Below are 24617 nucleotides of genomic sequence, written 5' to 3'. Positions count from 1 at the left end.
ACTGTCGTAGTTACATTTTCCACCGTTAGGGCAACTGATGACGTCAGTATTGCCAGCGCGCAGCGAGCAACACGATGGGGATTTCACATCGAGTGAAGAAGATTTATCGGATTTGGATGCCCACCTCGTGCTCCAAGGTGGGTGCGGTACAAGAATATACGTGCACGAACTAATTCGGATATCCAAACAAGACTCAAATGACGAAGAACATGTCGAAAACGAGGAATCTTCAGAGGATGAACGCCCAGAACGAGCAGGAAACAAGGACTGGTGAGTTCGTCGGAATGCATTACGTACATGCACAGAAAACTATCGTTAGTAAATCACGCTAATCATTTTGACACAAAACAACGAAACAATTTGAGACAAGTTGAAGTCTCCATCGGAAATAAGATTATCATGTCATAGTGAATCCATATAAACTTCGGAACTATTATTCGATTCATATTCATTCAGAAGGAATTCGAACAATTCGAACCCCAGAAATACCAACCCTTCGGTATCATAAGGTTATGTTCATTCGCGAATGTTTCGACACCCCTACTAACGATAGTTTTCTGTGTAGCTGTACATGCACACCACCAACCACAACAGACCAGACACATGATTTCCTTGGTTTGTCATCAGACGTGCGGATGAAGGCTTGAAGTAATAGTAGACCTAATACCTAGTAGACGTTGATGGGTCTGGCCCTATCTACCAGGCCCCAGCATGTACACGTGTATTCTTGTACCGCACCCACCTTGGAGCACGAGGTGGGCATCCAAATCCGATAAATCTTCTTCACTCGATGTGAAATCCCCATTGTGTTGCTCGCTGCACGATGGCAGTACTGACGTCATCAGTTGCCCTAGCGGTGGAGAATGTAACTACGACATTGAAAAGTTTGTTTGCTACCGGGCACTTTTAAGATCATGCTATTTGGATAAAACCAAGACTATAAAATGCTAGAAACGTGCATTTTAGAGTTCTTCTTCTAACTTGTATTTTCAAGCATGAAAAAAAAAATCTTAAACCTTCATAGTTGACCTTTAACCACTCTCGGAAAAAAAATGTCTGGACCCAGGGATTTTGTTTATTTAAGTCTATCAATCTCTGGCTACTTCTCCTTGCTAATGCTGATGTTAGTCTACTTCCTCCGTCCCTACTGAAAATCAGATCGCAGTCATACGTACCACATCTAACCTCTCCTTTGTAAACACCGAGAGAAAATATTTGTTAAACGCCTCACTCATTTTTCCTTCGATTTTATCATGACACCTTCGTCGTTTTTAATCGGGCCGCACATCTTTTCCTTATATTTCGTTCTGTGAAGATGAAAGAAGCTCTTTGGGTTGGATCTCGTTTGTCTGGCAACTTTAATAGTACGTTTCACTGTGCACGTTTTCTTTTTAAAGAGTCTTGCCATATCACATTTGGATTAAGGTGTTTCCATATTATCTATTGTTGCGCAGAGTACATATTTTAATCCGATCTCAATTTTCAACCTATCCGTCATCTATTTGGTAGTATTCCAATTCTTTCGTGTTGCTTTGAGGGACTTTTTTCAATTATCTCAGATTAAGGCTGTTCGGTTACTATGAATTTTTTTTTTCAATTATCTCAGATTAAGGCTGTTAGGTTACGATGAATTTAAATGCTTTCAATTATCTCAGATTAAGACTGAAAGTGGACATGGCACCGATGGACGAAATCGATTATTTGGAAGGCAAGTTCCACCCCCTTCCACTTTTTTTTTATTTTTATGAAATATATATTCTAATATAAAAAGAAAAAATCCTTAAAGATTTCGGAAACAAATAACAGCAAAGTCACCGAATTTCTACATTAATCAGCTAGACAACAGATACACAAGTAAAATTACAACTAAAGAAGTGAGTCGTCATATCCACAAGTGAAAACCACAAGGGCGGCGACAGTGGTGGCAGCAGTGGGATTGTGGATAGTGGCAGCAGCGAGGGAAAGAACGCACACAAATAAAATGTCTTCGAAGAAAAGCACTCAACGCACGCAAATAAAACGTCTTCGAAGAGAAGCACTCAAACAAAACAAAATAATTCTTGTACAAAGAAAACGCAAGCAACAACTCATGAATTCCAAGCAACATACGGGACAATGTAGTGCATACAAACCCCGCGTTGGTATGAGGATGAGCTAATGAAGGAGAGGGACGAATATAAGGCTGATGTTTTGCTGAGGTGCGCGCCTATACGTGTTGAGGGACGACTACAAGTTGAAGAGGAGTCAATTCAAATCGACATTGTCAACAGAGAAGGTAGAAAGTCACACGTATACTCTTAGTTATGTGTAGTTAGGATGGTCATGGAAGTTCTCCGTCATGAGATTATTACCTTGCAGTGAAATGTCCAAAAGTTTTCGGGTGAAGAAAATACATTAGGGATAAATAGATTAACATAATTGATACAGTAATAGTGACACAACCATACTAGATGAGAAAAAAAAAACTAAAACAAAAAATGGATCATGAGAAGGGTAGGGCTGAGCTTATAATAAATTCCCAGCAAATGGAAAATAATAAATGAGGGAAAAATTAATTAAACACTTTCAATCATAGTGTGATCAGGATCCTATCAGGTCTTTTGTTACAATGATAAAAACAACAGAAACAAATTAAACAAACAAGGAATATTTAGCAAAAATATACAGAGGGTCTAAGGATTCTGATTTGAAAGTATATCTGGTGACAAGCTAAATTTTCTCAGGGTACTAAGTTAATAGCATCTGCACTAATGGTATACTACAGTGACGAGATTACAGAAAAGCTATACTAGGATCTTAAAGAAACAATGGACTTAGAGGAGATAGATGATCTTTTACAAGGTTTTCAAGAAAGTAAAACAACTAGTCCATATTAGTACCATTAGGAATGCAACAACAGAAATAAACTAGGAACTCTAGAAGTTATTACAGAAACATAGGATTCGAACATGAAGTTAGAAGAGCTTCAAGTAGTGCTACACTTTAGTGCTATGATTGTAGAAAATAAGAACATACAGCACGAGTGTTATTACATGATTATTTGTAGGAACTGTAGATATGAAGGTCATGATGAGCATCATTGTAGAAAACCACCTTTCTGTTTGTATCACAAAACAGTAGGACATAGGACACAGAACTGCAGAGGAACATATTCTTTTTATATTCACCCAGAAGCGAAAGGACTCCCCCCCCCATTAAAGAAAAAAACAACTACACAGCTAATCCTAGAGTGACAAAGACATTATAGTGTACTGGACAGTGATGAAAAAGAGAATAACAATAGATAGAAAATTAAATTCTTTATGGCAATTGGAAGGACTTCTATAGGACCCATCATATCAGGTAGAATCTCCAATAGACCTATTCAAATGTTTATCGAAACGGGATCTGCAGTAGATGTAAGTTTTCAAACCGACTGAAGTCAGGAGTGAAAATCTTGGAATCAATCCATTATTCATTGCAAGGAGTAACACAAGTCAATTAAAACATTAGGTAAGACTGAGTTAGTTGTTCTTTTGCATAAACATGAACACTTGCACATTTCGGTGATAGTGGTAGAAGAATCTGTCTTCTGAGGAGACTTATTGATAGGATTTGCAATAAGAAAAGAGGGCATGATCATATCTCCGGGTGAGTTAGGGATTTTAGTGAAGTCACATTTAATCCTATTTTCAAATCAACTAGGTTTAGAGCCAGTATCATGATAAGAGAATCTATTGAGATAGACGGGGAAGATAGCAATGCTAGATTGTATAGCAGTGAGGCAGAGCGGTCTATTCAAGAACAGATATCACAAGAGGAAGAAAAAGACACATAGTGAACACAACTTAGATGTTCAAGAAATCCCAGAAATTAATCAGAATTCATCCCCTCCAAATGAAGCTTTGCTAAATGAGGATGGTGGCTTAATAAAGTCGACATTATTGCACTCCAGAGCAATTAACAGTGTAGAAGGGGAGTTGAAAGGAGTCACCGTAGACTCCAAAATTTTAACCATCCCAGAATCAATTAGGATAAAATGTTTGAAATTGGACTCAGGAATTTATCAAACACAAAAGAACAAGGTAGAAATAGCAATGATTAGTACCTTGAACAAAGACATTGTCTTATGAAAAGGTACACAAATAGCATGCTTTCAAGTCTGTCAAAGACATGAAAAGATTTTAAATGAGAGTCCTGAAGAGGTGGAATTGCCAATTTCATAAATCTGTTCAGTTCAGGAAGAATCATTTGAGGTAGAAATATAATAGTCAAGTAGGGTCTACTTCTTATCCTGAGTTAGAATTAAGTTTAGTTGCATTGCTAGTGGAGTACAATAAAACAACTGCTTTGCCAGGAGATACCTAGAGCCAAACCTTTTTAAAACATCAGATTAAATTAAAACCAGGGACTCAACTTATCTATATACCTGCCTACAGACAGGTATTCCAAGCTAGCCATTATAGATAAATTGATCACTGAAGTGTTATCACAGAATGTCATAGAACCCAGTCAAAATGAATAGAACTTCCCATTGATTCTGGTGCCAAAATATGATGGTACCATGCATCCAGTTATTGACTACAGGGAGTTGAATAAACAAATACCTTATCAACTACTGTTACTGGTAATAGCAGATATACTTTGTATGTTTGGGAACAGAGATTTTGTTATTTTAGCACTATAGATATCAAATCAGCCTTTTGGCAGATTGAGTTGCATTAAGATTCTTAAGACTATAAAGAATTTTCTTCAACAACAGGGCACTATGCGTTCAAGCGAACTCCATTTCGGTTATATAACAGTCCATTAACCTCTAGAGATTAATGAATACAGTACTAGATGGGTTGTTAGGAAACACAGCCAGTGTATTTCTAGAGGATATTTTAATAGTTCCTCACACAGCAACTGAGCACTTTAAGAAATTAGATTTGATAATCTCAAGACTAATTGAAGCAGGGTTGAAAGTGAAACTTGAAAATTGTAAGTTTTGCAAGGTGTCATTTATTTGGGACATAAGATAGTGAACTCAAAGATAGAGGTAAAGAACCACCCAGTACCAAACAATATAGAGAAAGTTAGAAGTTTCTTGGGATTGACAGGATATACCAAGTTTATTAAGGGATACGAGACATAGCTAATCCATTATATTCTTTGTTAAGGAAAAATTAAACATTCATTTGGGGACCTGAACAACAACAAACTTTTGACAAGTTGAAAGATAAACTTACTAGTTTTCTAGTTTTATTTTTTTCCTAATTATGATAAAGAGTTCATTCTTTGTACTGATGCATCAAACATACTGATGCAAGAGATGGAAAATTGCAACCTATAGCTTTCATACCGAGACTCTGTAATAGTGCAGAGAGAAACTATTCCATTACAGAAAGGGAAACATTAGCAGTTATATATTCACTGGAGAATATTAGAGATACAATACTAGGATATCCAATCAGTGTGGACTGATCATACACCTATTCATAACTTGTTCAAGCAAAAGAATAGTAGAGGCAGATTTGCCAGGTGGTTTACTGCACTTCAATGTTACAAAGTTAAGTTTGAATACATTCCAGGTAGGAAGAATATTGCAGCAGATGCACTACCAAGGAATATTAGCCAACCAAGACAGGGTTGATCAATTTTATCTGCAGTATTAATAAACTAGTAACATAAGATGAGTTGATAAGAAAACAAAGAAAAGATCAGAGTTTGGAAAAAAAAGTGACACAGTACTTGATGAACCCACAAAGTATTCCTCCAAAATTATTTGAGCAGGAGAGGGGGGGGAAGGGTGGTGGAATGGGTGGGAGTAGATGTGTGCCTTTGACTTGGTTACCTGCCTTGTATGGTTTTAATGCAGGAGTATTGTCACCTGCGAAAGCTCCCTATATTACACTGAAATGCAAATGTCTTTAAAGTATGGGTCATAACATGGTTCCTGAGATGAATCTTTCATGAGAAAGCAGCAGCACAGTACTATAATGAAGTCACACTAGTAAGGCTTTTCTCCTGTATGAATCTTCACATGGATTTGGAGAGAATAGTTTTCTGAAAAATCTGCATCAATTACCACATTGAAAAGGTTCCTCTCTTGTGTTGATCATCACATGCCTTTTAAGATTACCCTTTCGTGAAAAAGCTGCACCGCAGTTACCACACTGAAAAGGCTTCTCTCCTGTGTGGGTCATCACATGGCTTTTGAGAGCATTCTTTTGAGAGAAAGCTGCATCACATATGTCACACTGGAAAGGCTTCTCTTTTGTGTGGGTCATCACATGTTTTTTGAGTTTACTCTTTTGTGAGAAAGCTGCATCACATAGGTCACACTGGAAAGGCTTCTCTCCTGTGTGGGTCATCACATGGCTTTTGAGAGCACCCTTTTGTGTGAAAGCTGCATCACACAGCTCACACTGGAAAGGCTTCTCTCCTGTGTGGGTCATCACATGGTTTTTGAGATAACCCTTTTGCGAGAAAACTGCATCACATATGTCACACTGGAAAGGCTTCTCTCCTGTGTGGGTCATCACATGGCTTTTGAGCTTACTCTTTTGTGAGAAAGCTCCATCACATAGGTCACACTGGAAAGGCTTCTCTCCTGTGTGAGTCATCACATGGCTTTTGAGAGCACCCTTTTGTGTGAAAGCTGCATCACACAGCTCACACTGGAAAGGCTTCTCTCCTGTGTGGGTCATTGCATGGCTTTTGAGATTACTCTTTTCTCTGAAAGCTGCATCACACAGCTCACACTGGAAAGCTTTCTGTCCTGTGTGGGTCATCACATGCCTTTTGAGCTTATTCTTTTCTCTGAAAGCTGCATCACATAGGTCACACTGGAGAGGCTTCTCTCCTGTGTGGATCATCATATGCTTCTTGAGAGAACCCTTCTGTGAGAAAGCTGTATCACATAGTTCACAGTGGAAAGGCTTCTCTCCTGTGTGGGTCATCATATGGCTTTTGAGAACTTTCTTTCGAGAGAAAGCTGCATCACATATGTCACACTGGAAAGGTTTCTCTCCTGTGTGGGTCATCACATGGTTTGTGAGATTACCCTTTTGAGAGAAGGCTGCATCACATAGGTCACAATGGAAAGGCTTCTCTCCTGTGTGGGTCATCATATGCCTCTTGAGACTACACTTATATGTGAAAAATGTATCACATATGTTACACTGGAAAGGTTTCTCTACTGTGTGGGTCATCACATGCTTTTTGAGATTACCCTTTTGTGAGAAAGGTCTATTACATAGTTCACACTGGAAAGGCTTCTCTCCTGTGTGGGTCATCTCATACCTTTTGAGTTTTCCCTTTGGTGAGAAACCTGCATCACATGGGTCACACTGGAAAGGATTTTCTATGGTGTCAGTCATCACGTGCACTTAGAACCTGCTCTTTTGAGAGAAACCTGCAATACAAAAATCACACTGTAAAACCTTTTTCCTGGGTTGGTTCTTCAAGTGTACTTGAGATTGCACTTTGGTGAGAAACTTGCATCACAAATGTCATGCTGAAAAGGTTTTTCATCTGTCTTGGACATCATATCTAATGTAATATTAGTCTTGTGTTGAGGACTTTATATTACTTATGGCATAACCTATCTACTCAGAGCTTCATGGGTATTCATGTCCTCCAGGAAAGACTGAAAGACCAGATGAATAAATGAAAGACCTCTAGATCACATGTGGTAATGTTTTCAAAATATGGGATCCGGTGAATTCACCAACAACAATTCATCGGCAACAATTCATTGACAACAATTCATCAACATGCTCAATTCATTGATATACACAACATATTGAAAAATAAAAATAAAAATATTCTAATTTGAAATATACTAAGTCATATTTTCATCCTTGATTTAGCATCTTATCTTTGATAATGAAATAATTGCTTTCATAGCCTTTATTTAGGATACAGTACTACAAAAACAAGGTAGAGTTTCTTTTCATAGTATTGATCAAGAATAGTTCAAATTATTTAATGACAGCATTGAAAATGACAAATTAGTATAGACTAAACTTAGAACTATAAATTGGTTTACTAAAATTAGAGAGCTTGGTTATAGGCTATTGCTCACAATTAATCAACAACGTTGCTATATGAAGGATATCTTTTTACAATGTTTTTTCATCTGTTCAGAAGAGTCACGATATTTCTTTCTTTGTGGTTGAGATGAAGTACCAGCCAAGTATTGATTAACTTTGACTTCATTATAGTTTTGTTCTTTCTTCAGGTAGTCGAAAAACTTCCAAACATTAGGGTGGTGTCCAGCGACCTGTGTCTCAAATGTCCTACGCTATCCTTCAAGTGAATTATTTGTTTTTGGTTAAGTATGTGAAACTGTTTTTGGAAACATCACTAATTATAATGAAAACACAGAAAATAAGAACCACTGATGTAGGGTTGATATACTGCTGTCAGGTTATCCGGGACTGACTGAACCATCTGCAACTGTCTGAACTGTCCGTGGGAGGATCTGCTCACGTCTACATCCTTTGAAGAGTTGGTTCTGGCCCAGTTGTTTTAATTTTCTATGTCATTAACATCAACAAGAGGACAGGAGACGTAAAATGGACCAGACCCAAATCTTCATAAGCAATCAAGGAATGGAGACCCAGAGGATATAGTCATGAGTAGAACTTCCCATGGACAGTTCAGACAGTTGTGGATGGTTCAGTTAGTCCTGGATAACCTGACGATAATAGTTCAGACAGTCGTGGACGGTTCAGTCAGTCCCGGATAACCTGACGACAATACATCAACCCTACATCAGTGGTTCTCATTTTCTATGTTTTCATTATAATTGGTGATATCATTGTTGATATTTATATTTTTATTCACTTGTTTTTATTTTCTGTGCCATCATTATTTCTATCATTACAATTGGTATCGATATTTTTCTTGTTAATTCTTACATACATTTTTATAATTATTTTCATTTTATGGTGATTTATATTATTAAGATTGCAAGCATGACTATTTATTGCTGGTATTATTGTTATCCATGTTTTTACTATTATTGTGTTTTTAATAAAGGACTTTTGAGACACAGGTTGCTAGACACCGCCCTAATATTTGGAAGTTTTTTCGACTGCCTGAAAAAAGAACAAAACTATACTGAAGTCAAAGTTGATCAATACTTGGCTGGTACTTCATCTCAACCACAAAGAAACAAATACCCTGACTCTTCTGAACGGATAAAAAAATATTGTAGAAAGATATCCTTCATATAGCAACGTTGTTGATTATTTGTGGGCAATACCCCATAACCTAGCTTTCTGATTCTAAGTAAACCAATCTATAGTTCTAAGTTTAGTTTATACTAATTTGCCATTTTCATTAGTTCTGTCATTAAATAATTTGAAAAGAAACTTTATCCTAAATAAAGGCTATGAAGGTAATTATTTCATTATCAAAGATAAAAGTATGCTAAATCAAGGATGAAAATATGACTTAGTTATATATTTCAAATTAGAATATTTTTATTTTTATTTTTTTATGAATTGTGTATATCGATGAACTGAGCGTGTCAATGAATTGTTGTCGACGAATTGTTGCTGGTGAATTGTTGTCTGGGAATTCACTTAGACCCTCAAAACATAACTAGGATTCAAATTCTGTTCTAATGAAAAAAAATTCCTTCTATTTAATCCTATCTACAATGGCTCATAAGAACTTAGTTTTTTTAATTCTCTAATTATTTCTCATATATACAAGTATGGGATACCAAGATAATAAATGATTCTCTGTCAATTTCAATTACATACACTCAAAGAAAATACCAAATATGTCTACTTATGTTTAATAACATGCTTACAAGCCTATAATGTTTGCTACCAATCAACTTAAATACTCAAATGAAGGTTTTAAATAGAAAGCTCCTTATAATTGTGGCATAGTACAAAAGGTTTATAGAGATCTTGGGCAGAGTTCAGAGACTGAATGACATCCCCTCAGGGCTTCACCTCCTAACGGAAGTGGTGAGGGGGTCAACAATTTTGAAAATGGTCAACTATACTCTCCACCTTACAAGTTCCCATTATTGGTGCCTCAAGAAACAAAAGCATCCCACAAACAAAATCCTGAAAAACTGCTCATGGTATCAATTCAACAATTTTTTTTTTACAGCAATTCAACATTTCCTTCTCTTTTGTCATGGTTTCAGGTTGTGTTGTACAATTCTGGAAGATCAGTCAAGCACAAGCACACAAGTTGGAATGAAGCTCTCATTCATTCATTCATTCATTCATTAGGTAGATGCTTTCTAAATTATTCTGTAGTAGAATGACAATTTTGCTATTTCCTTAAAGATCTTTTATGTGCCCATTGAGTTTTTCTATGATTGCCTCGTTATCTTTCTCACCATGGTCTCATGCATGACAAAGAAGGAAATTGGGACAGAGTAATGGGGTTACAGATCCTCTACTCTAATTTTTTTTTTTCTAATAAATGTCAAGGCATAGAAAGGTCTGGGACAAGGATTCCAACCAAATCACAAGTAACTGGGTCATTAATTATGAGTGGATGTGGTACAGAGTGTAACAGTGGAGATTGGTTGTATCATTTTGTGATTTACCTTGGTCTTTGGATCATGTGTCGGACTTGTGATTGACAGCTATTTCCCTCCCGGAAGAGAGCTCAGAGCTCGTATGTCCTATCTATGGGTAATAATGCTATGACCTTACACGCACACACACACCCAACTCCCCGCCCACGAGAGTTGGAGTAACGACTCGAAGCATAGCGATACTGAAATAATTTCAGCCCTAGATAGGATTCAAACCAGGTGCCGCTGATACCTCTGTACTGACAATCTGAGACTCTACCAACCTCGCCACCAAGTCGTGTAAAAGGTGAATGTGTTAGTACTAAGTTGAAAGTGGGTTTCACTTTGGGAGTGGGGTAGGTAGGGCATCAGGAGTGATAAGGAAGTGAAGGAGAGAAGGAGTAGCACTCACTGCTGATAAGTGATGAGATGGATACACTGAAAAAAAGAATCAAATGCCTATTGAAGTCCAGCTTATAATCTGAACAATTGGCTTTCATATTATTTGATACTAACATTTTCTTATATATACATTTATATGCATTTACCTAGTTGTATTTTGTGGGAAAAGAGCTATGCTCATAGTGACTTGCTATTGTATTTTTCTGCATCCAGTTTTTTCGTAAAGTCATGTATAGTGTTAGCACTCACTGTTTCCTCATTCAGCTTGTTCCAGATATCTATCACTCTGTGTGGAAAGCTATTCTTTTTCAGATTTCTTCTGTAACTGTCCTTAAGTTTCTTCTCATGTCCTCTTGTATTTCTTCTGTTCCATTTTAGTAGGTCATTACCCATCAAGAGTTCCTATCCATTTCATATTCTGTAGATGGCTAGCAAATCACTTCTTTCTCTTCTTTGTACCAGGGTCGGTAGATTTAGTTTATTCAATATTTGTTTGTATGTCAAATTGCAAAGTGTTAGTACCATCTTTGTCGTTGCTCTTTGAACTCTTTCTATATTTTTTTTTTTTTTTTTTTTTTTAATTAGGTGTCCACAGTGATGCTGCATGTTCCAATTTTGAAAGTTTCTCCAACTAATATGTTGACATGTTTATCTGGTGTCATGTCAATTGAGATAGTTACTCATAGGTCCTTTTCTGAGTTTACTTTTTACTTCCTACCAATCTTATATATTGATATGATATGATATTTTTGCTTTTTCCAATTCCATTATACTACATTTCTTAATGTTGAAGTTCATTTCACTCTTCTGACTCCACATCCAGACTTTGTCCAGGTCTTCTTGAAAAAATTTGCAGTCTTCCTCTGCACTTACTCTCTTTAATAGTTTTGCATCATCTGCAAAGAAGTGTGTGTGTGCATGTGTATACACAAGGCTTTCACAAAACCATGAAAAAATGTATGAAAAATTACCACATGAGAAAAACTTAGTAAATACTTTCATATATTACTTCCTCAAACATATCATATCTGAGGATGTAATACAAAAAAGTACTTGCTGCCTTCTTAAAAAATTTCTTCTATGGTAACTTTGCGTATATCATCAATTAGGGGCAAACACTTCACTCACATGCTGGCGCCAGTCCCCAGGCTCTCCAAGCAAGCTTCCATGCAGCCATCCTTCCCACTCAAAAAACAAAACAGCTCTCAACAAGTTCTATCAAGTTGCCCCAGCCATGGATTCGGGTCTCCTCCATCAAGAGGGTGCTTAACTTAATCAGTGATCCCCCCTCTCTGTCCCCTCATGCAGAAAAAGAGAGGGCAAGGAGAAATCCCTTTCAGGCTGTGTCAAAATGTTATTCACACATAAGCACCCACTACCCTCCTGCCTCCCCTGCCTGCCCCTCCCTCTCTTGCATGAAAGTATCGTCGTCTCTACGTCGTCACTCTCCACTCATCCCTATCTCCTGTTTTCTCCCTTCCTTCCTTCCTTGCTCAACAGAAATTCCCCTCCTGCTCAACAGCCTATTCACCCCATCCATCCATCCATCTCAGTCATCCCCTCAAATTCACTTCCTCCACCTCTGCCTTCTGGACCTCTTTTAATAATCTTACATCTCTCATTCTTTCCATGTGTGTGTCCAAACCATTAATTCCAATAATCTTTCATCAGCCCTATCTGCCATCTCCTTTGCCACTCTTGTTCTGTTTCTCACCTCCCTCTTTCTCACTCTATTCAATCTAGTAACCCCTATCATACTTCTCAAACAATATTATCAGCACAATCACTCCTTCATACAATCTCCTCTTCACATCCATTCCTAAATACCCATTTCTTATAACACTTTTTAATCCCTCAAGGCATTTACTTGCTTCTCTCAATCTACAAATAAATATAATCAATGTATGTGTGTGTGGATATATATATATATATATATATATATATATATATGTATATATATACTGTCAAGGAGATTGTCTGATATATATATATATATATATATATATGTATATATATATATATATATATATATATATATATATATATATATATATATATATATATATATATATATATATATATATATGTATTTTTTTTTTTGCAGAAACCACCAGGAAATTGAAAAAAAACAGATACCAAACGTTTTTGTCTATTAAGACATTTTCAAAGGTACAGAAAAGTATGAAAGAAAGAAACAATATACGTAAGAAGACAGAGGATATTCGGAAAGGTGCCATGTTACAAAATATCACACAAATTATCACTCACAATCTTGTCAATAATAAAATTGTCCAATTTAAATAAACCCAAACTCAAGTTCATATTATTTCCAAAACTTCTTTCTATGAAACAAGACTCAGTGATATTTTGTTCTACAATATTATTATAAGAGGTAATTACTTTGGAATTTCCCCAGTCAATATCATGACCATAATCTCTTTGGTGGACAAATAATCCACTTTACACTTGCCCCATTCTAATACTACTGGTATATTTATGTTGGTTTATTCTTTTATTTAACCCTTTGCCTGTTTGGCCTATGTAAATAAAATCACAGTTTTTACATGGTATGCTATAAATGCAACCTTCTTTACTTCTTGGAGAATTTTTAATTAGCAGACTCTCAATGTTATTATTGTTTTTATATACTTCCTGGATACCAAATTTCCCAGTCGCATATCAAAGATAATGTTGATTTAACTGAAAAGCTGCTTGGACAAAGTCTCACATTTGATTTTAAGTTGGTTAGTTTCGATATTAAAAGTTTATTCACCTGAGTCCCAGTGTTAGATTTGTTAGGATTTCTAGAAAAAGAGTTGAAGAAGCATGACTTAACACTCACTGCTCATACTATTATTAGTTTAATCAAATTATGTGTAATAGACTATAAGTTTCAATTTAATGGAAACTTTTATAATCAAACATTTGGTATGGCTATGGGGAACTGTCTGTCTCCAATTCTTAGTATTTTGTATATGAAGTTTTTTGAAAGAGAGTTGTTACCAAACATTATTTCAAATAATACAGTTTGGTACAGGTATGCTGATATTTTATGCATTTGGCCTAATGATCAACATTTGGATACTTTTTTGTCAGATTCAAATAATTTGGTGCATTTCATTAAATTCAGAGTAGAGGTAGAGGTAAATAATGTTTTACCATTTTTAGATGTAAATATTCACCGATGTGGAAGATATTTTAAGTTTGAAGTTTACAGGAAGCCCACCAATGTCCTTTCATACATCCATTTTTACTCCTACCACAGTCAAAACACCAAGTTGTAATTTTTTATTTTTTTATTTTCAATGTTCCTGAGAGCTTATAGAATTTGTTCCCCTGAGTTTTTGGATCAAGAAATACAATTTATCTATGACATTGGAGAAAATTTAGAATATCCAAAACATCTGATCGACAAGACAAAAATCAAAGCTAGGAAATCTTTTCTTAATACTTCACAGGTCAAACAATCTAATTAAAAAAATATGTTAACAATTCCTTACCATGAAAATTTAATCAATCTTCCTAGCATTTTTAATAAATTTGGTATCTAGGTAGTATTTAAAAACAATAATAACATTAAGAACCTGTTAATTAAAAGTTCTCTAAGAAGTAAAGAAGGTTGTATATATAGCATGCCATGTAAAAACTGTCATTTTATTTACATAGGCAAAACAGGCAAAGGTTTAAATAAAAGAATAAACCAACATAGATATAATATTAGAACGGGGCAAGTGTAAAGTGGATTATTTGTCCACCAAAGGGATTATGGTCATGATATTGACTGGGGAAATTCCAAAGTAATTACCTCTTATAATAATATTGTAGAACAAAATATCATTGAGTCTTGTTTCATAAAAAGATGGGATACCACGAGGATAGCTCCCCTTCTCATAAAATACAACTAGGATGAAAAAACAGTGTGTACAAACACTATTCACGATTTTAAGAACAAACTTGATGCTGAAAGATACAAAGACGGGTCACCACAAGCATAGCTCCCTTTCCGTATAATATAACTAGGTAAACAACTAGGTAAACACACACACACACACACACACACACACACACACACACACGAGCAAAGAAGAGAGAGAGGAGAGCAAAGAAGAGAGAGAGGAGATTTGATAGCTATTTACAGAATCATGAAAGGCATAGAAATTACTGATAGAGAGAATCTGATAAAATGGGATGACAGAAATACAAGAGGACACGGAAAGAAAATAAAAAAAGACAGCTATAGAAGAGATTTGAAAAAGAACAGCTTTCCTCACAGAGTAATAGACAGTTGGAACAAGTTAGATGAGAAAGTGGTGTGTGCAAAAACAATACATGAATTTAAAAATAGTTTAGATAAAATGAGATATGAAGACGGGACACCACGAGCATAGCTCACCTTCCCGTTAAATACAACTAGGTAAATACAACTAGGTAATTACACACACACATGAGCAAAGAAGAGAGAGAGGAGAGAGCAAAGAAGAGAGAGAGGAGATTTGATAACTATTTACAGAATCATGAAAGGCGTAGAAATTATTGATAGAGAGGATCTAATAAAATGGGATGACAGAAATACAAGAGGACACGGAAAGAAAATAAAAAAAGACAGCTATAGAAGAGATTTGAAAAAGAACAGCTTTCCTCACAGAGTAATAGACAGTTGGAACAAGTTAGATGAGAAAGTGGTGTGTGCAAAAACAATACATGAATTTAAAAATAGTTTAGATAAAATGAGATATGAAGACGGGACCCCACGAGCATAGCTCCCCTTCCCGTAAAATACAACTAGGTAAATACACACACACACACACAGCTTTCCACACAGAGTAATAGACAGTTGGAACAAGTTAGATGAGAAAGTGGTGTGTGCAAAAACAATACATGAATTTAAAAATTGTTTAGATAAAATGAGAAATGAAGACGGGACCCCACGAGCATAGCTCCCCTTCCCGTAAAATACAACTAGGTAAATACACACACACTTTCAACGAACGGACGGCTTGAAGAACGTTCTGAAGAAAAGTGCAGATTGTGGATCCCAACGCAAAGAGAAGTGCCTTTTTGTATTTGCAGGGTGGGGGAAATTGCTCGTGGGGTAGTGGGAAAGTAAGGAAAGAGGAGAGGGGGAGGGATTGCTGGGGAAATGGAAGGTAATGAGGAGGTGGAGGAATTGGCCCTGACGGGCCGCCGAAAGGTGGACAAGCGACCGCAAGACGAGCTGGATGATGACGACATGTCTAATAGGAATGTGAAGATTAGAGGTATAGATAGGAGCAATACAGTAGAAAGTGATGAGAATATTTTCAAGGGATTTAAAGAGGGTGGGGGGACACACAACCCCCCCCCCCCCGACTGACAAGACTAGAAGAGAAGGTCGATAAGATGAACGAAGACTTGGAGCGTAGGTTCGGTAATGTTGACAGTATAATTCGAAGAATTGAAAAATTGGAAGAACTAGAGAGGGCGAACAAAAACTTAACTAAGGAAATTGAAGAATTAAAACAACAGTTAAAAGAAGTAAAAGATGAGAATAAAGTCTTAAAGGAGAATAATATGGAGAACAAGGAGGGTTGGAAAAAAATTCAAGAAAATAGCAAGGTTGCATTCACTGACATAATCAGACAGCAAATGAATGAACAAACTGAAAACTCAGTTATTAAAGTGATGAGACAGAAGGAGAATATAGTAAGAGACTTAGCAGACAAAAAGAAATGTATAATTATATTAGGAATGGAAGAGAAACATAACCCAGATAGAACCACAAGAATCAAAGAGGAAAATGAAAAAGTAAGCCAATTACTAGAATCAGTTCAGGAAGATGAACCAGGAATTATGAAACAAATCGAAGAGAAATTTAGACTCGGAAAGTATAGCACAGACAAGACCAGACCAATTAAGATTAAATTCAAGTCACAAACAACGGCAGAGAATATCTTATCCAAAACAGGGAAACTAGCAACAAGTGAACAATACAAAAAGATATGGATAAAAAGGGAAATGAATAAAGAGGAAAGAGAGGAAGAAAAGCAGAAAAGACTGGAAGCTAAGGCAAAAAACGAGAACAGAACGGAGTCAGAGAAAGAGAGATTCTATTGGAGAGTAGTGAACATGAAACTAAGGAAGTTCGACATACAAAAGAAAAACATAAGGGAAACAGAGAACACAATGGAAGTGGCAGAAAACTAAGAGTGTCTTACACAAATATAGATGGATTAATAACAGGATTGAATGAGCTGAATGATTATTTGAAAGAAAAAGAACCAGACATAATGGGAATTGTAGAAACAAAATTAAAAGGCCCACTACCACCCAACAGTGTAGGACATGATGCATACAATTATTGGATTAGAAACAGAGAGAAAAAGCAAGGGGGTGGAGTTATGTTCCTGACTAAGAAGGATATAAACGTGAAAGGTGTCATATATGGAAAGAATACAGTAGAGATGATTATGATAGAAGTGGAAGACAGAGATAAGAAGAGCAGAAAATTTGTGATAAATTATGTGACTCCAAAAACAGCCTCATGGGAGGAGAGTGAACATAAAAGTATGTTAGAGGACACAAAGATAACATTAAATAAAATAATGGAAGATGGAGGAAGAATAGTTATGATGGGCGACTTTAATTGCAAAGAAATCTGCTGGGAAGACATGACAGTAAAGGGTGGAGACGACTCATGGGGAAACGCTCTACTTGAGATGATTATTGACCACACAATGACACAATGGATACAGGAGAACACTAGGTATAGAAATGAAGAAGAACCATCGAGACTAGACTTATTAATTACATCTGAACCTAGAATAGTGGACAAGATTGAATATAAAACACCAATAGGTAAAAGTGACCACATATTGATTGAACTGGAACTTAATGAAGAAAAATATATCAAAAGAAATGAACAATATAGAAAAGGAAGAATGATGTATGAAAAAACAAACTTTGATAAAATAAGAGAATTCTTTCAACAAGAAAACTGGGAAGAAATATACAAAGAAGAAACACCAGTGGAAAAGAAATGGAATATTTTGACAAAAATTTACAAAAAAGGAGTGGAAAAGTATGTCCCAAGACAAAAACAAGAAAAAGAATATGTAAAATGCTGGTACAACAAAAGTTGTAGAGAGTTAAAAGATAAAAGAGACAAAGCCTGGACCAGATGGAAAAAAGACAGAAAACCTGAAAAATGGAAAATATATACCAGTTATAGAAATGAATATGTACAAACATGCAGAGAGGAAAAGAGAAAATATGAAAAAGACGTCATAGAAAAATGTAAAGATCAACCAAAACTATTCTACAGATTTGTAAACAATAAACTGAAAAACAAACAGGACTTGGAGAAATTAAGACAAGGGGGAGTTGAATACACTGAGGAAATGGAAATGGCGGAAATTATGAACAAACATTTTAAATCAGTGTTTACAAGGGAGAACATACAACCTGAAGAGATTGAATGGAAAGAGAAAGTCCCCCCTATAGAAAAAATAGAAGTATCAAAGAATGAAATATTGATACAATTGAGTAATCTTGATGTCAGAAAATCACATGGACCAGATGAAATAGCAAACTGGATTCTGAAAGAATGCAGGAATGAACTGGCAGACAAAATACATAGCATAATAAGCAGTTCCTTGAAAGAAGGAAAAGTTCCAGAAGATTGGAAAAAAGCAAATATAGTACCTATATATAAAGGAGGAAATAAAGAGGAACCTACCAACTATAGACCAGTCTCTCTAACAAGTACAATAGCAAAAATTTGTGAATGATCAAAAATAGATGGGTAAAATACTTGGAAAAAAACAACGTACTAAATCCAAGGCAATTTGGATTCAGACAAGGACGATCATGCGTCACCAATTTAATATGCTTCTATTCAAGGCTAATAGATATAATACAAGAAAGAGATGGATGGGCTGATTGTGCATTTCTAGACCTAAAAAAAGCTTTTGACAAAGTACCACATAAGAAGTTGCTTAAGAAACTAGAATCTGAAGGAGGAATACAAGGTAAATTACTAAATTGGATGGAAGACTTCTTGCAAGAAAGAAAAATGAGAGTAGTGATAAGAAATCAACACTCAAAATGGAATGAAGTAATAAGCGGTGTCCCGCAGGGAACAGTCCTGGCCCCAATAATGTTTGCTATATATATTAATGATATGGATGAAGGAATTGAAAGCTATATGAGCTTCTTTGCAGACGATGCAAAACTACTGAAAAGAGTGAAAACTGAAGAAGATTGTGAATCACTACAGAGAGATCTAAATAAAGTACAGGAATGGAGTAAGAAGTGGGAGATGGAGTTCAATACAAAAAAGTGTAGTATAATGGAATTTGGAAAAAGCAAAAACAGAATAACAGGATCATATAATTTGGGAAAAGAAGGAATAAAAAAAGTAGAAAATGAAAAGGACCTGGGAGTCATTGTTATGAATAATATGTCACCTGAAAAACATATAAATAAGATTTTTGGAGAAACCTATAATTTAATAAGAACAATTAAAGTGGCATTTACATACCTGGATGAAGAAATGGTGAGGAAAATCCTAATCACCCTGATAAGACCAAGATTAGAATATGCAGCAACAATATGGTCACCAAGTACAAAAAAATGTATAAAAAAACTTGAAAGAATACAAAGAGCATTTACAAAACTGGCACCGACACTCTCAAAACTATCATATGAAGAGAGACTACAAAAACTTGGACTACAGACACTAGAGCAAAGAAGAGAGAGAGGAGATTTGATAGCTATTTACAGAATCATGAAAGGCATAGAAATTACTGATAGAGAGAATCTGATAAAATGGGATGACAGAAATACAAGAGGACACGGAAAGAAAATAAAAAAAGACAGCTATAGAAGAGATTTGAAAAAGAACAGCTTTCCACACAGAGTAATAGACAGTTGGAACAAGTTAGATGAGAAAGTGGTGTGTGCAAAAACAATACATGAATTTAAAAATTGTTTAGATAAAATGAGAAATGAAGACGGGACCCCACGAGCATAGCTCCCCTTCCCGTAATATACAACTAGGTAAATACAACTAGGTAAATACACACATATATTCTGCTTGAGAAACTCACGCTATGCCTTGGAATCAGGTAGACCAAACGGAGACGACTAGGACCAATAATGGACATGTGCTCGGAAAAACTCTTCTGCTGGGAACTATAAACTGTGCAACCCTGAAGGATAAGGAGGAGGAGGTTGTTGAGATGATGAAAAGGAGGAAACTTGATGTACTGGGTCTGGCAGAGACTAGAATTAGAGGAGAAGGTAGGAAGATTGTACATGGCGATTACACTCTTGTATGGAAAGGAAAGGATGATGCTCGACATGGGGTGGGAATACTTGTTAGCCCAGACCTTGCTAAAGGTATAGAGAGAATTCGCTGTATGAGTGAAGGAATAATAGGATGCGTATTAAGGATGAGGGAAGAGAAAATAGGGGTTATACAAATATACGCACCTCAGAGTGGAAGAACAACAGAAGAAAAAGAACACTTCTACGAGATGCTACAGGCAGCTATTGATCTCTTTAATGAAAAATTGAAAATATTTGTAATGGGAGACTGGAATGGACACGTTGGAGTAGACAGGGTAGGATATGAGGATGTCATTGGAGCCTTTGGTGTAGGAGACAGAAATGCAGATGGAGAGAGGGTTTTGGATTTTTGTACCCTGAATAATTTGAAAATAATGAGCACATTTTTTCAACAAAGAGAGTTGCATAAGTGGACTTGGTATGGATGGAGCAATGATAGAGGGGAATACGTATGCAGATCAATGATAAATCTTATAGTTTGCAATGATAAGAGAACTACATCAAATATAAAGAGCATTCCCTCGGAGTCAATGGATGCTGACTACAGGCTAGGGGTGGCCAAACTAACTTTCAAGAAATTAAGATCAGGGCCACCTCCAAAAAGAAGAAGACTCAATCTGGTCAAGCTAAAAGAGGGTGAGATTAAGCAGAGGCTGAACGGAAAAATCGCAGATGAGGTGACAGTACAGAATGATCAAGCTGTTGAACACATGTGGAACTATCTTAAAGACAAGTAGACTAATATTGCAGAAGAAACTAATGGAGTGAAGTATGTTGGGGGGAAAAGAAAGAAACAGACCCCTTGGGGGACTGAAGAGGTGAGGGAAGCAGTGAAACAAAAGATGAAGACTTTTCGCACATGGATGAAAAGAAGAACAAGGGAAAACAGATTAATGTACGAAAGTGCAAGGAAAGAGGCTGAAAGGGTAAAGAAAATAGCAAAGAGAAAATTTTGGGACCAATTAGGAGAACAGTTAGAAGATGATTTTACTACTGGAAGGAAATTGCTTTATAGTTTAGCAAAAAGCTATCGTAAAGGAAGCAGGGAAACTTGTTCAACCATTAAAGATATGGAGGGTAACATCCTGACACACCCTGCTGATATAGACAATAGATGGAGAAAGTAATTTAGTGAGTTGCTGAATGTTAATGAGGACAAAGTGGCTGACCATTGGGAGATTGGAGAAGTGAGAAATGATGAGAGTTTGGAAATAACATCCAACGAGGTAAAGGCAGCAATTAAACGAATGAAAAATGGAAAATCTGCAGGATGCGATGGCTTGCCGGCGGAGATTTTTAAAGAAGCAGAGGAGACTTTATTGCCATATTTAGTGTCTATGTTCAATGCAGCATATAAAACAGCAACAGTGCCTGCGGAATGGAGTAAAGCTCTGATATGCCCTATCTTTAAGAAAGGGGACCAGACAGTCTGTAGTAACTACAGAGGAATATCACTTTTGCCGCATATAAGAAAGGTATATGAAAGAATATTGGAGGCCAGATTAAGAATTGTAGTTGAAAAGAAGCTGGGTGAATGGCAATATGGTTTTCGACCAGGAAGAAGCACCACAGACTTGATTTTTGCATTGAGGATGCTGGTTGAAAAGGCATGGGAATGGAATGTTGAGGAACATATAATCTTCCTGGATTTACAAAAGGCTTTTGATAGAGTGCCAAGAAGGAAACTATGGGGTGTGCTTGAGGATCCCCAGTATGAGGTACCTACCCATCTTGCAAATGCAGTAAAGGGACTTTATCGTACATCTGAAAGCGCAGTGATCTCCGAATATGGAGCTAGAAATTGGTTTGGGATAGCAAGTGGAGTGAGACAGGGCAGTGTGTTGTCACCATTGCTTTTTATTGTGTACATGGACTATATAATGAAAGAAATAACTCAGATGGAGGATAACACGGTTACTTTTGCCTATGCTGATGATGTGGCACTTATAGCTGATGATCTAGAGACCTTACAGGAAGCTGTGGACAGATGGTCTGAGCAATTGACAGAAATGGGAATGGAGTTAAATGTCGGAAAATGTGAATACATGAACGTGAGCAGAATTTCTGGAGATGGAGGAGTTACCATAGATACCCAAGAAGTAAGAAAAGTACACAACTTCAAATATCTGGGAGCTGATTTTAACAGCGGAGGGGATATAATTTTGGAAATAAATGAAAGAATCAGGAAGTACAATATAGAGCTGCAGTCACTATACCCACTTCTTAAGGATCCCGCAATACCAAGGAAAGTGAAGAAAACTATCTATATAACTATATTAAGACCAGTACTGTGTTACGGATGTGAGACCTGGAAATTAACCAGTAGGACAAGGAGTAAAATACAGGCCGCAGAAATGAGAGCACTAAGGGTTATCTACAGATGTACAAGGGTGGACCGAATAAGGAATCAAGTTATAAGAGAAGCATTAGGGGTTGAGAATGTACTGGACTATGTGGAGAGAGGACAGCTGAGATGGTACGGACATGTTATGCGGATGGAAGAGCAAAGATATCCAGAGAAGTTCTACTTATGGAAACCAGAAGGAAGAAGACCTGTGGGATGTCCAAGAATGAGATGGAGAACAAATATCCAGCAGGCCATGCACAAGAGGGGAACTTCACTGGAGGAGGTTGAAAGGGATAGAAAATATGAAGAACATCAACAATGGAGAGAGCTAACGAGACGTGGCAACTGACAGACCTATCAGGGTCTAACAGGAGGAGGGTGAGAAAGGTGAGAATATATACATATATATATATATATATATATATATATATATATATATATATATATATATTTACCTAGTTGTATTTTACACGAAGGGGAGCTATGCTCGTGATGTCCTGTCTTCATATCTCATTTTATCTAAACTATTTTTAAATTCATGTACTGTTTTTGCACACACCACTTTCTCATCTAATTTGTTCCAACTGTCTATTACTCTGTGTGGAAAGCTGTTCTTTTTCAAATCTCTTCTATAGCTGTCTTTTTTATTTTCTTTCCATGTCCTCTTGTATTTCTGTCATCCCATCTTATCAGATTCTCTCTATCAGTAATTTCTATGCCTTTCATGATTCTGTAAATAGCTATCAAATCTCCTCTCTCTCTTCTTTGTTCTAGTGTCTGTAGTTCAAGTTTTGCTAGTCTCTCTTCATATGATAGTTTTGAGAGTGTTGGTGCCAATTTTGTAATTGCTCTTTGTATTCTTTCAAGTTTTTTTATACATTTTTTTTGTGCTTTGTGACCATATCGTTGCTGCATATTCCAATCTTGGTCTTATCAGGGTGAGTAGGATTTTCTTCACCATTTCTTCATCCAGGTATGTAAATGCAACTTTGATTGTTCTTATTAAATTATAGGTTTCTCCAAAAATCTTATTTATATGTTTCTCAGGTGACATATTATTCATAACAATGACTCCCAGGTCCTTCTCATTTTCTACTTTTTTTATACCTTCTTCTCCCAATTTATATGATCCTGTTATTCTGTTTTTGCTTTTTCCAAATTCCATTATACTACACTTCTTTGTATTGAACTCCATCTCCCACTTCCCACTCCATTCTTGTACTTTATTTAGATCTCTCTGTAGTGATTCACAATCTTCTTTCGTTTTCACTTTTTTCAATAGTTTTGCATCATCTGCAAAGAAGCTCATATAGGTTTCAATTCCTTAGTCCGTATCATTAATATATATAGCAAACATTATTGGGGCCAGAACTGTTCCTTGTGGAACACCGCTTATTACTTCACCCCATTTTGAGTATTTGTCTCTTATCACTACTCTCCTTTTTCTTTCTTGCAAAAAGTCTTCCATCCAATTTAGCAGTTTGCCGTGTATTCCTCCTTCAGTTTCTAATTTCTTAAGCAACTTCTTATGTGGTACTTTGTCAAAAGCTTTCTTTAGGTCTAGAAATGCACAATCAGCCCATCCATCTCTTTCTTGTACTATATCTATTAGGCTTGAATAGAAACATATTAAATTGGTGACGCATGATTGTCCTTGTCTGAATCCAAATTGCCTTGCATTTAGCACGTTGTTTTTTTCTAAATATTTTACCCATCTATTTTTTACAATTCTTTCACAAATTTTTGCTATTGTACTTGTTAGAGAGACTGGTCTATAGTTCTTAGGGTCTTCTTTATTTCCCCCTTTATATATAGGTGCTATATTTACTTTTTTCCAATCTCCTGGAACTTTTCCTTCTTTCTAGGAACTGTTTAGTATGCTATGTATTATGTCTGCCAGTTCATTCCTGCATTCTTTCAAAATCCAGTTTGCTATTTCATCTGGTCCATGCGATTTTCTGACATTAAGATTACTCAAGTGTTTCAATATTTCATTCCTTGTTACTTCTATTTCTTTCATAG

At 36.3% G+C, this 24617-nt stretch overlaps 1 protein-coding gene across 1 annotated transcript in view; it reads right to left on the bottom strand.

Moving 5' to 3' along the window:
• LOC143030960 (uncharacterized) overlaps positions 1 to 24617 on the bottom strand; it is a 50921-nt gene that overhangs the window by 11860 nt on the left and 14444 nt on the right. The window contains exons 2-3 of the mRNA XM_076194260.1: positions 6272 to 7378; positions 4392 to 4395 (exon numbers count right to left, since the gene is read on the bottom strand). Of these exons, the coding sequence (XP_076050375.1) occupies positions 4392 to 4395; positions 6272 to 7343 (1076 nt within the window). The 5' untranslated portion in view covers positions 7344 to 7378. The remainder of the gene's footprint in view (positions 1 to 4391; positions 4396 to 6271; positions 7379 to 24617) is intronic.

This window comes from Oratosquilla oratoria, chromosome 12 (genome assembly GCF_046742065.1).
Source record: "Oratosquilla oratoria isolate Oo_2021 chromosome 12, ASM4674206v1, whole genome shotgun sequence".
Taxonomy (NCBI): domain Eukaryota; kingdom Metazoa; phylum Arthropoda; class Malacostraca; order Stomatopoda; family Squillidae; genus Oratosquilla; species Oratosquilla oratoria.
Note: the sequence above shows the minus strand (reverse complement) of the source record. Positions and strands in the feature narration are given on the sequence as shown.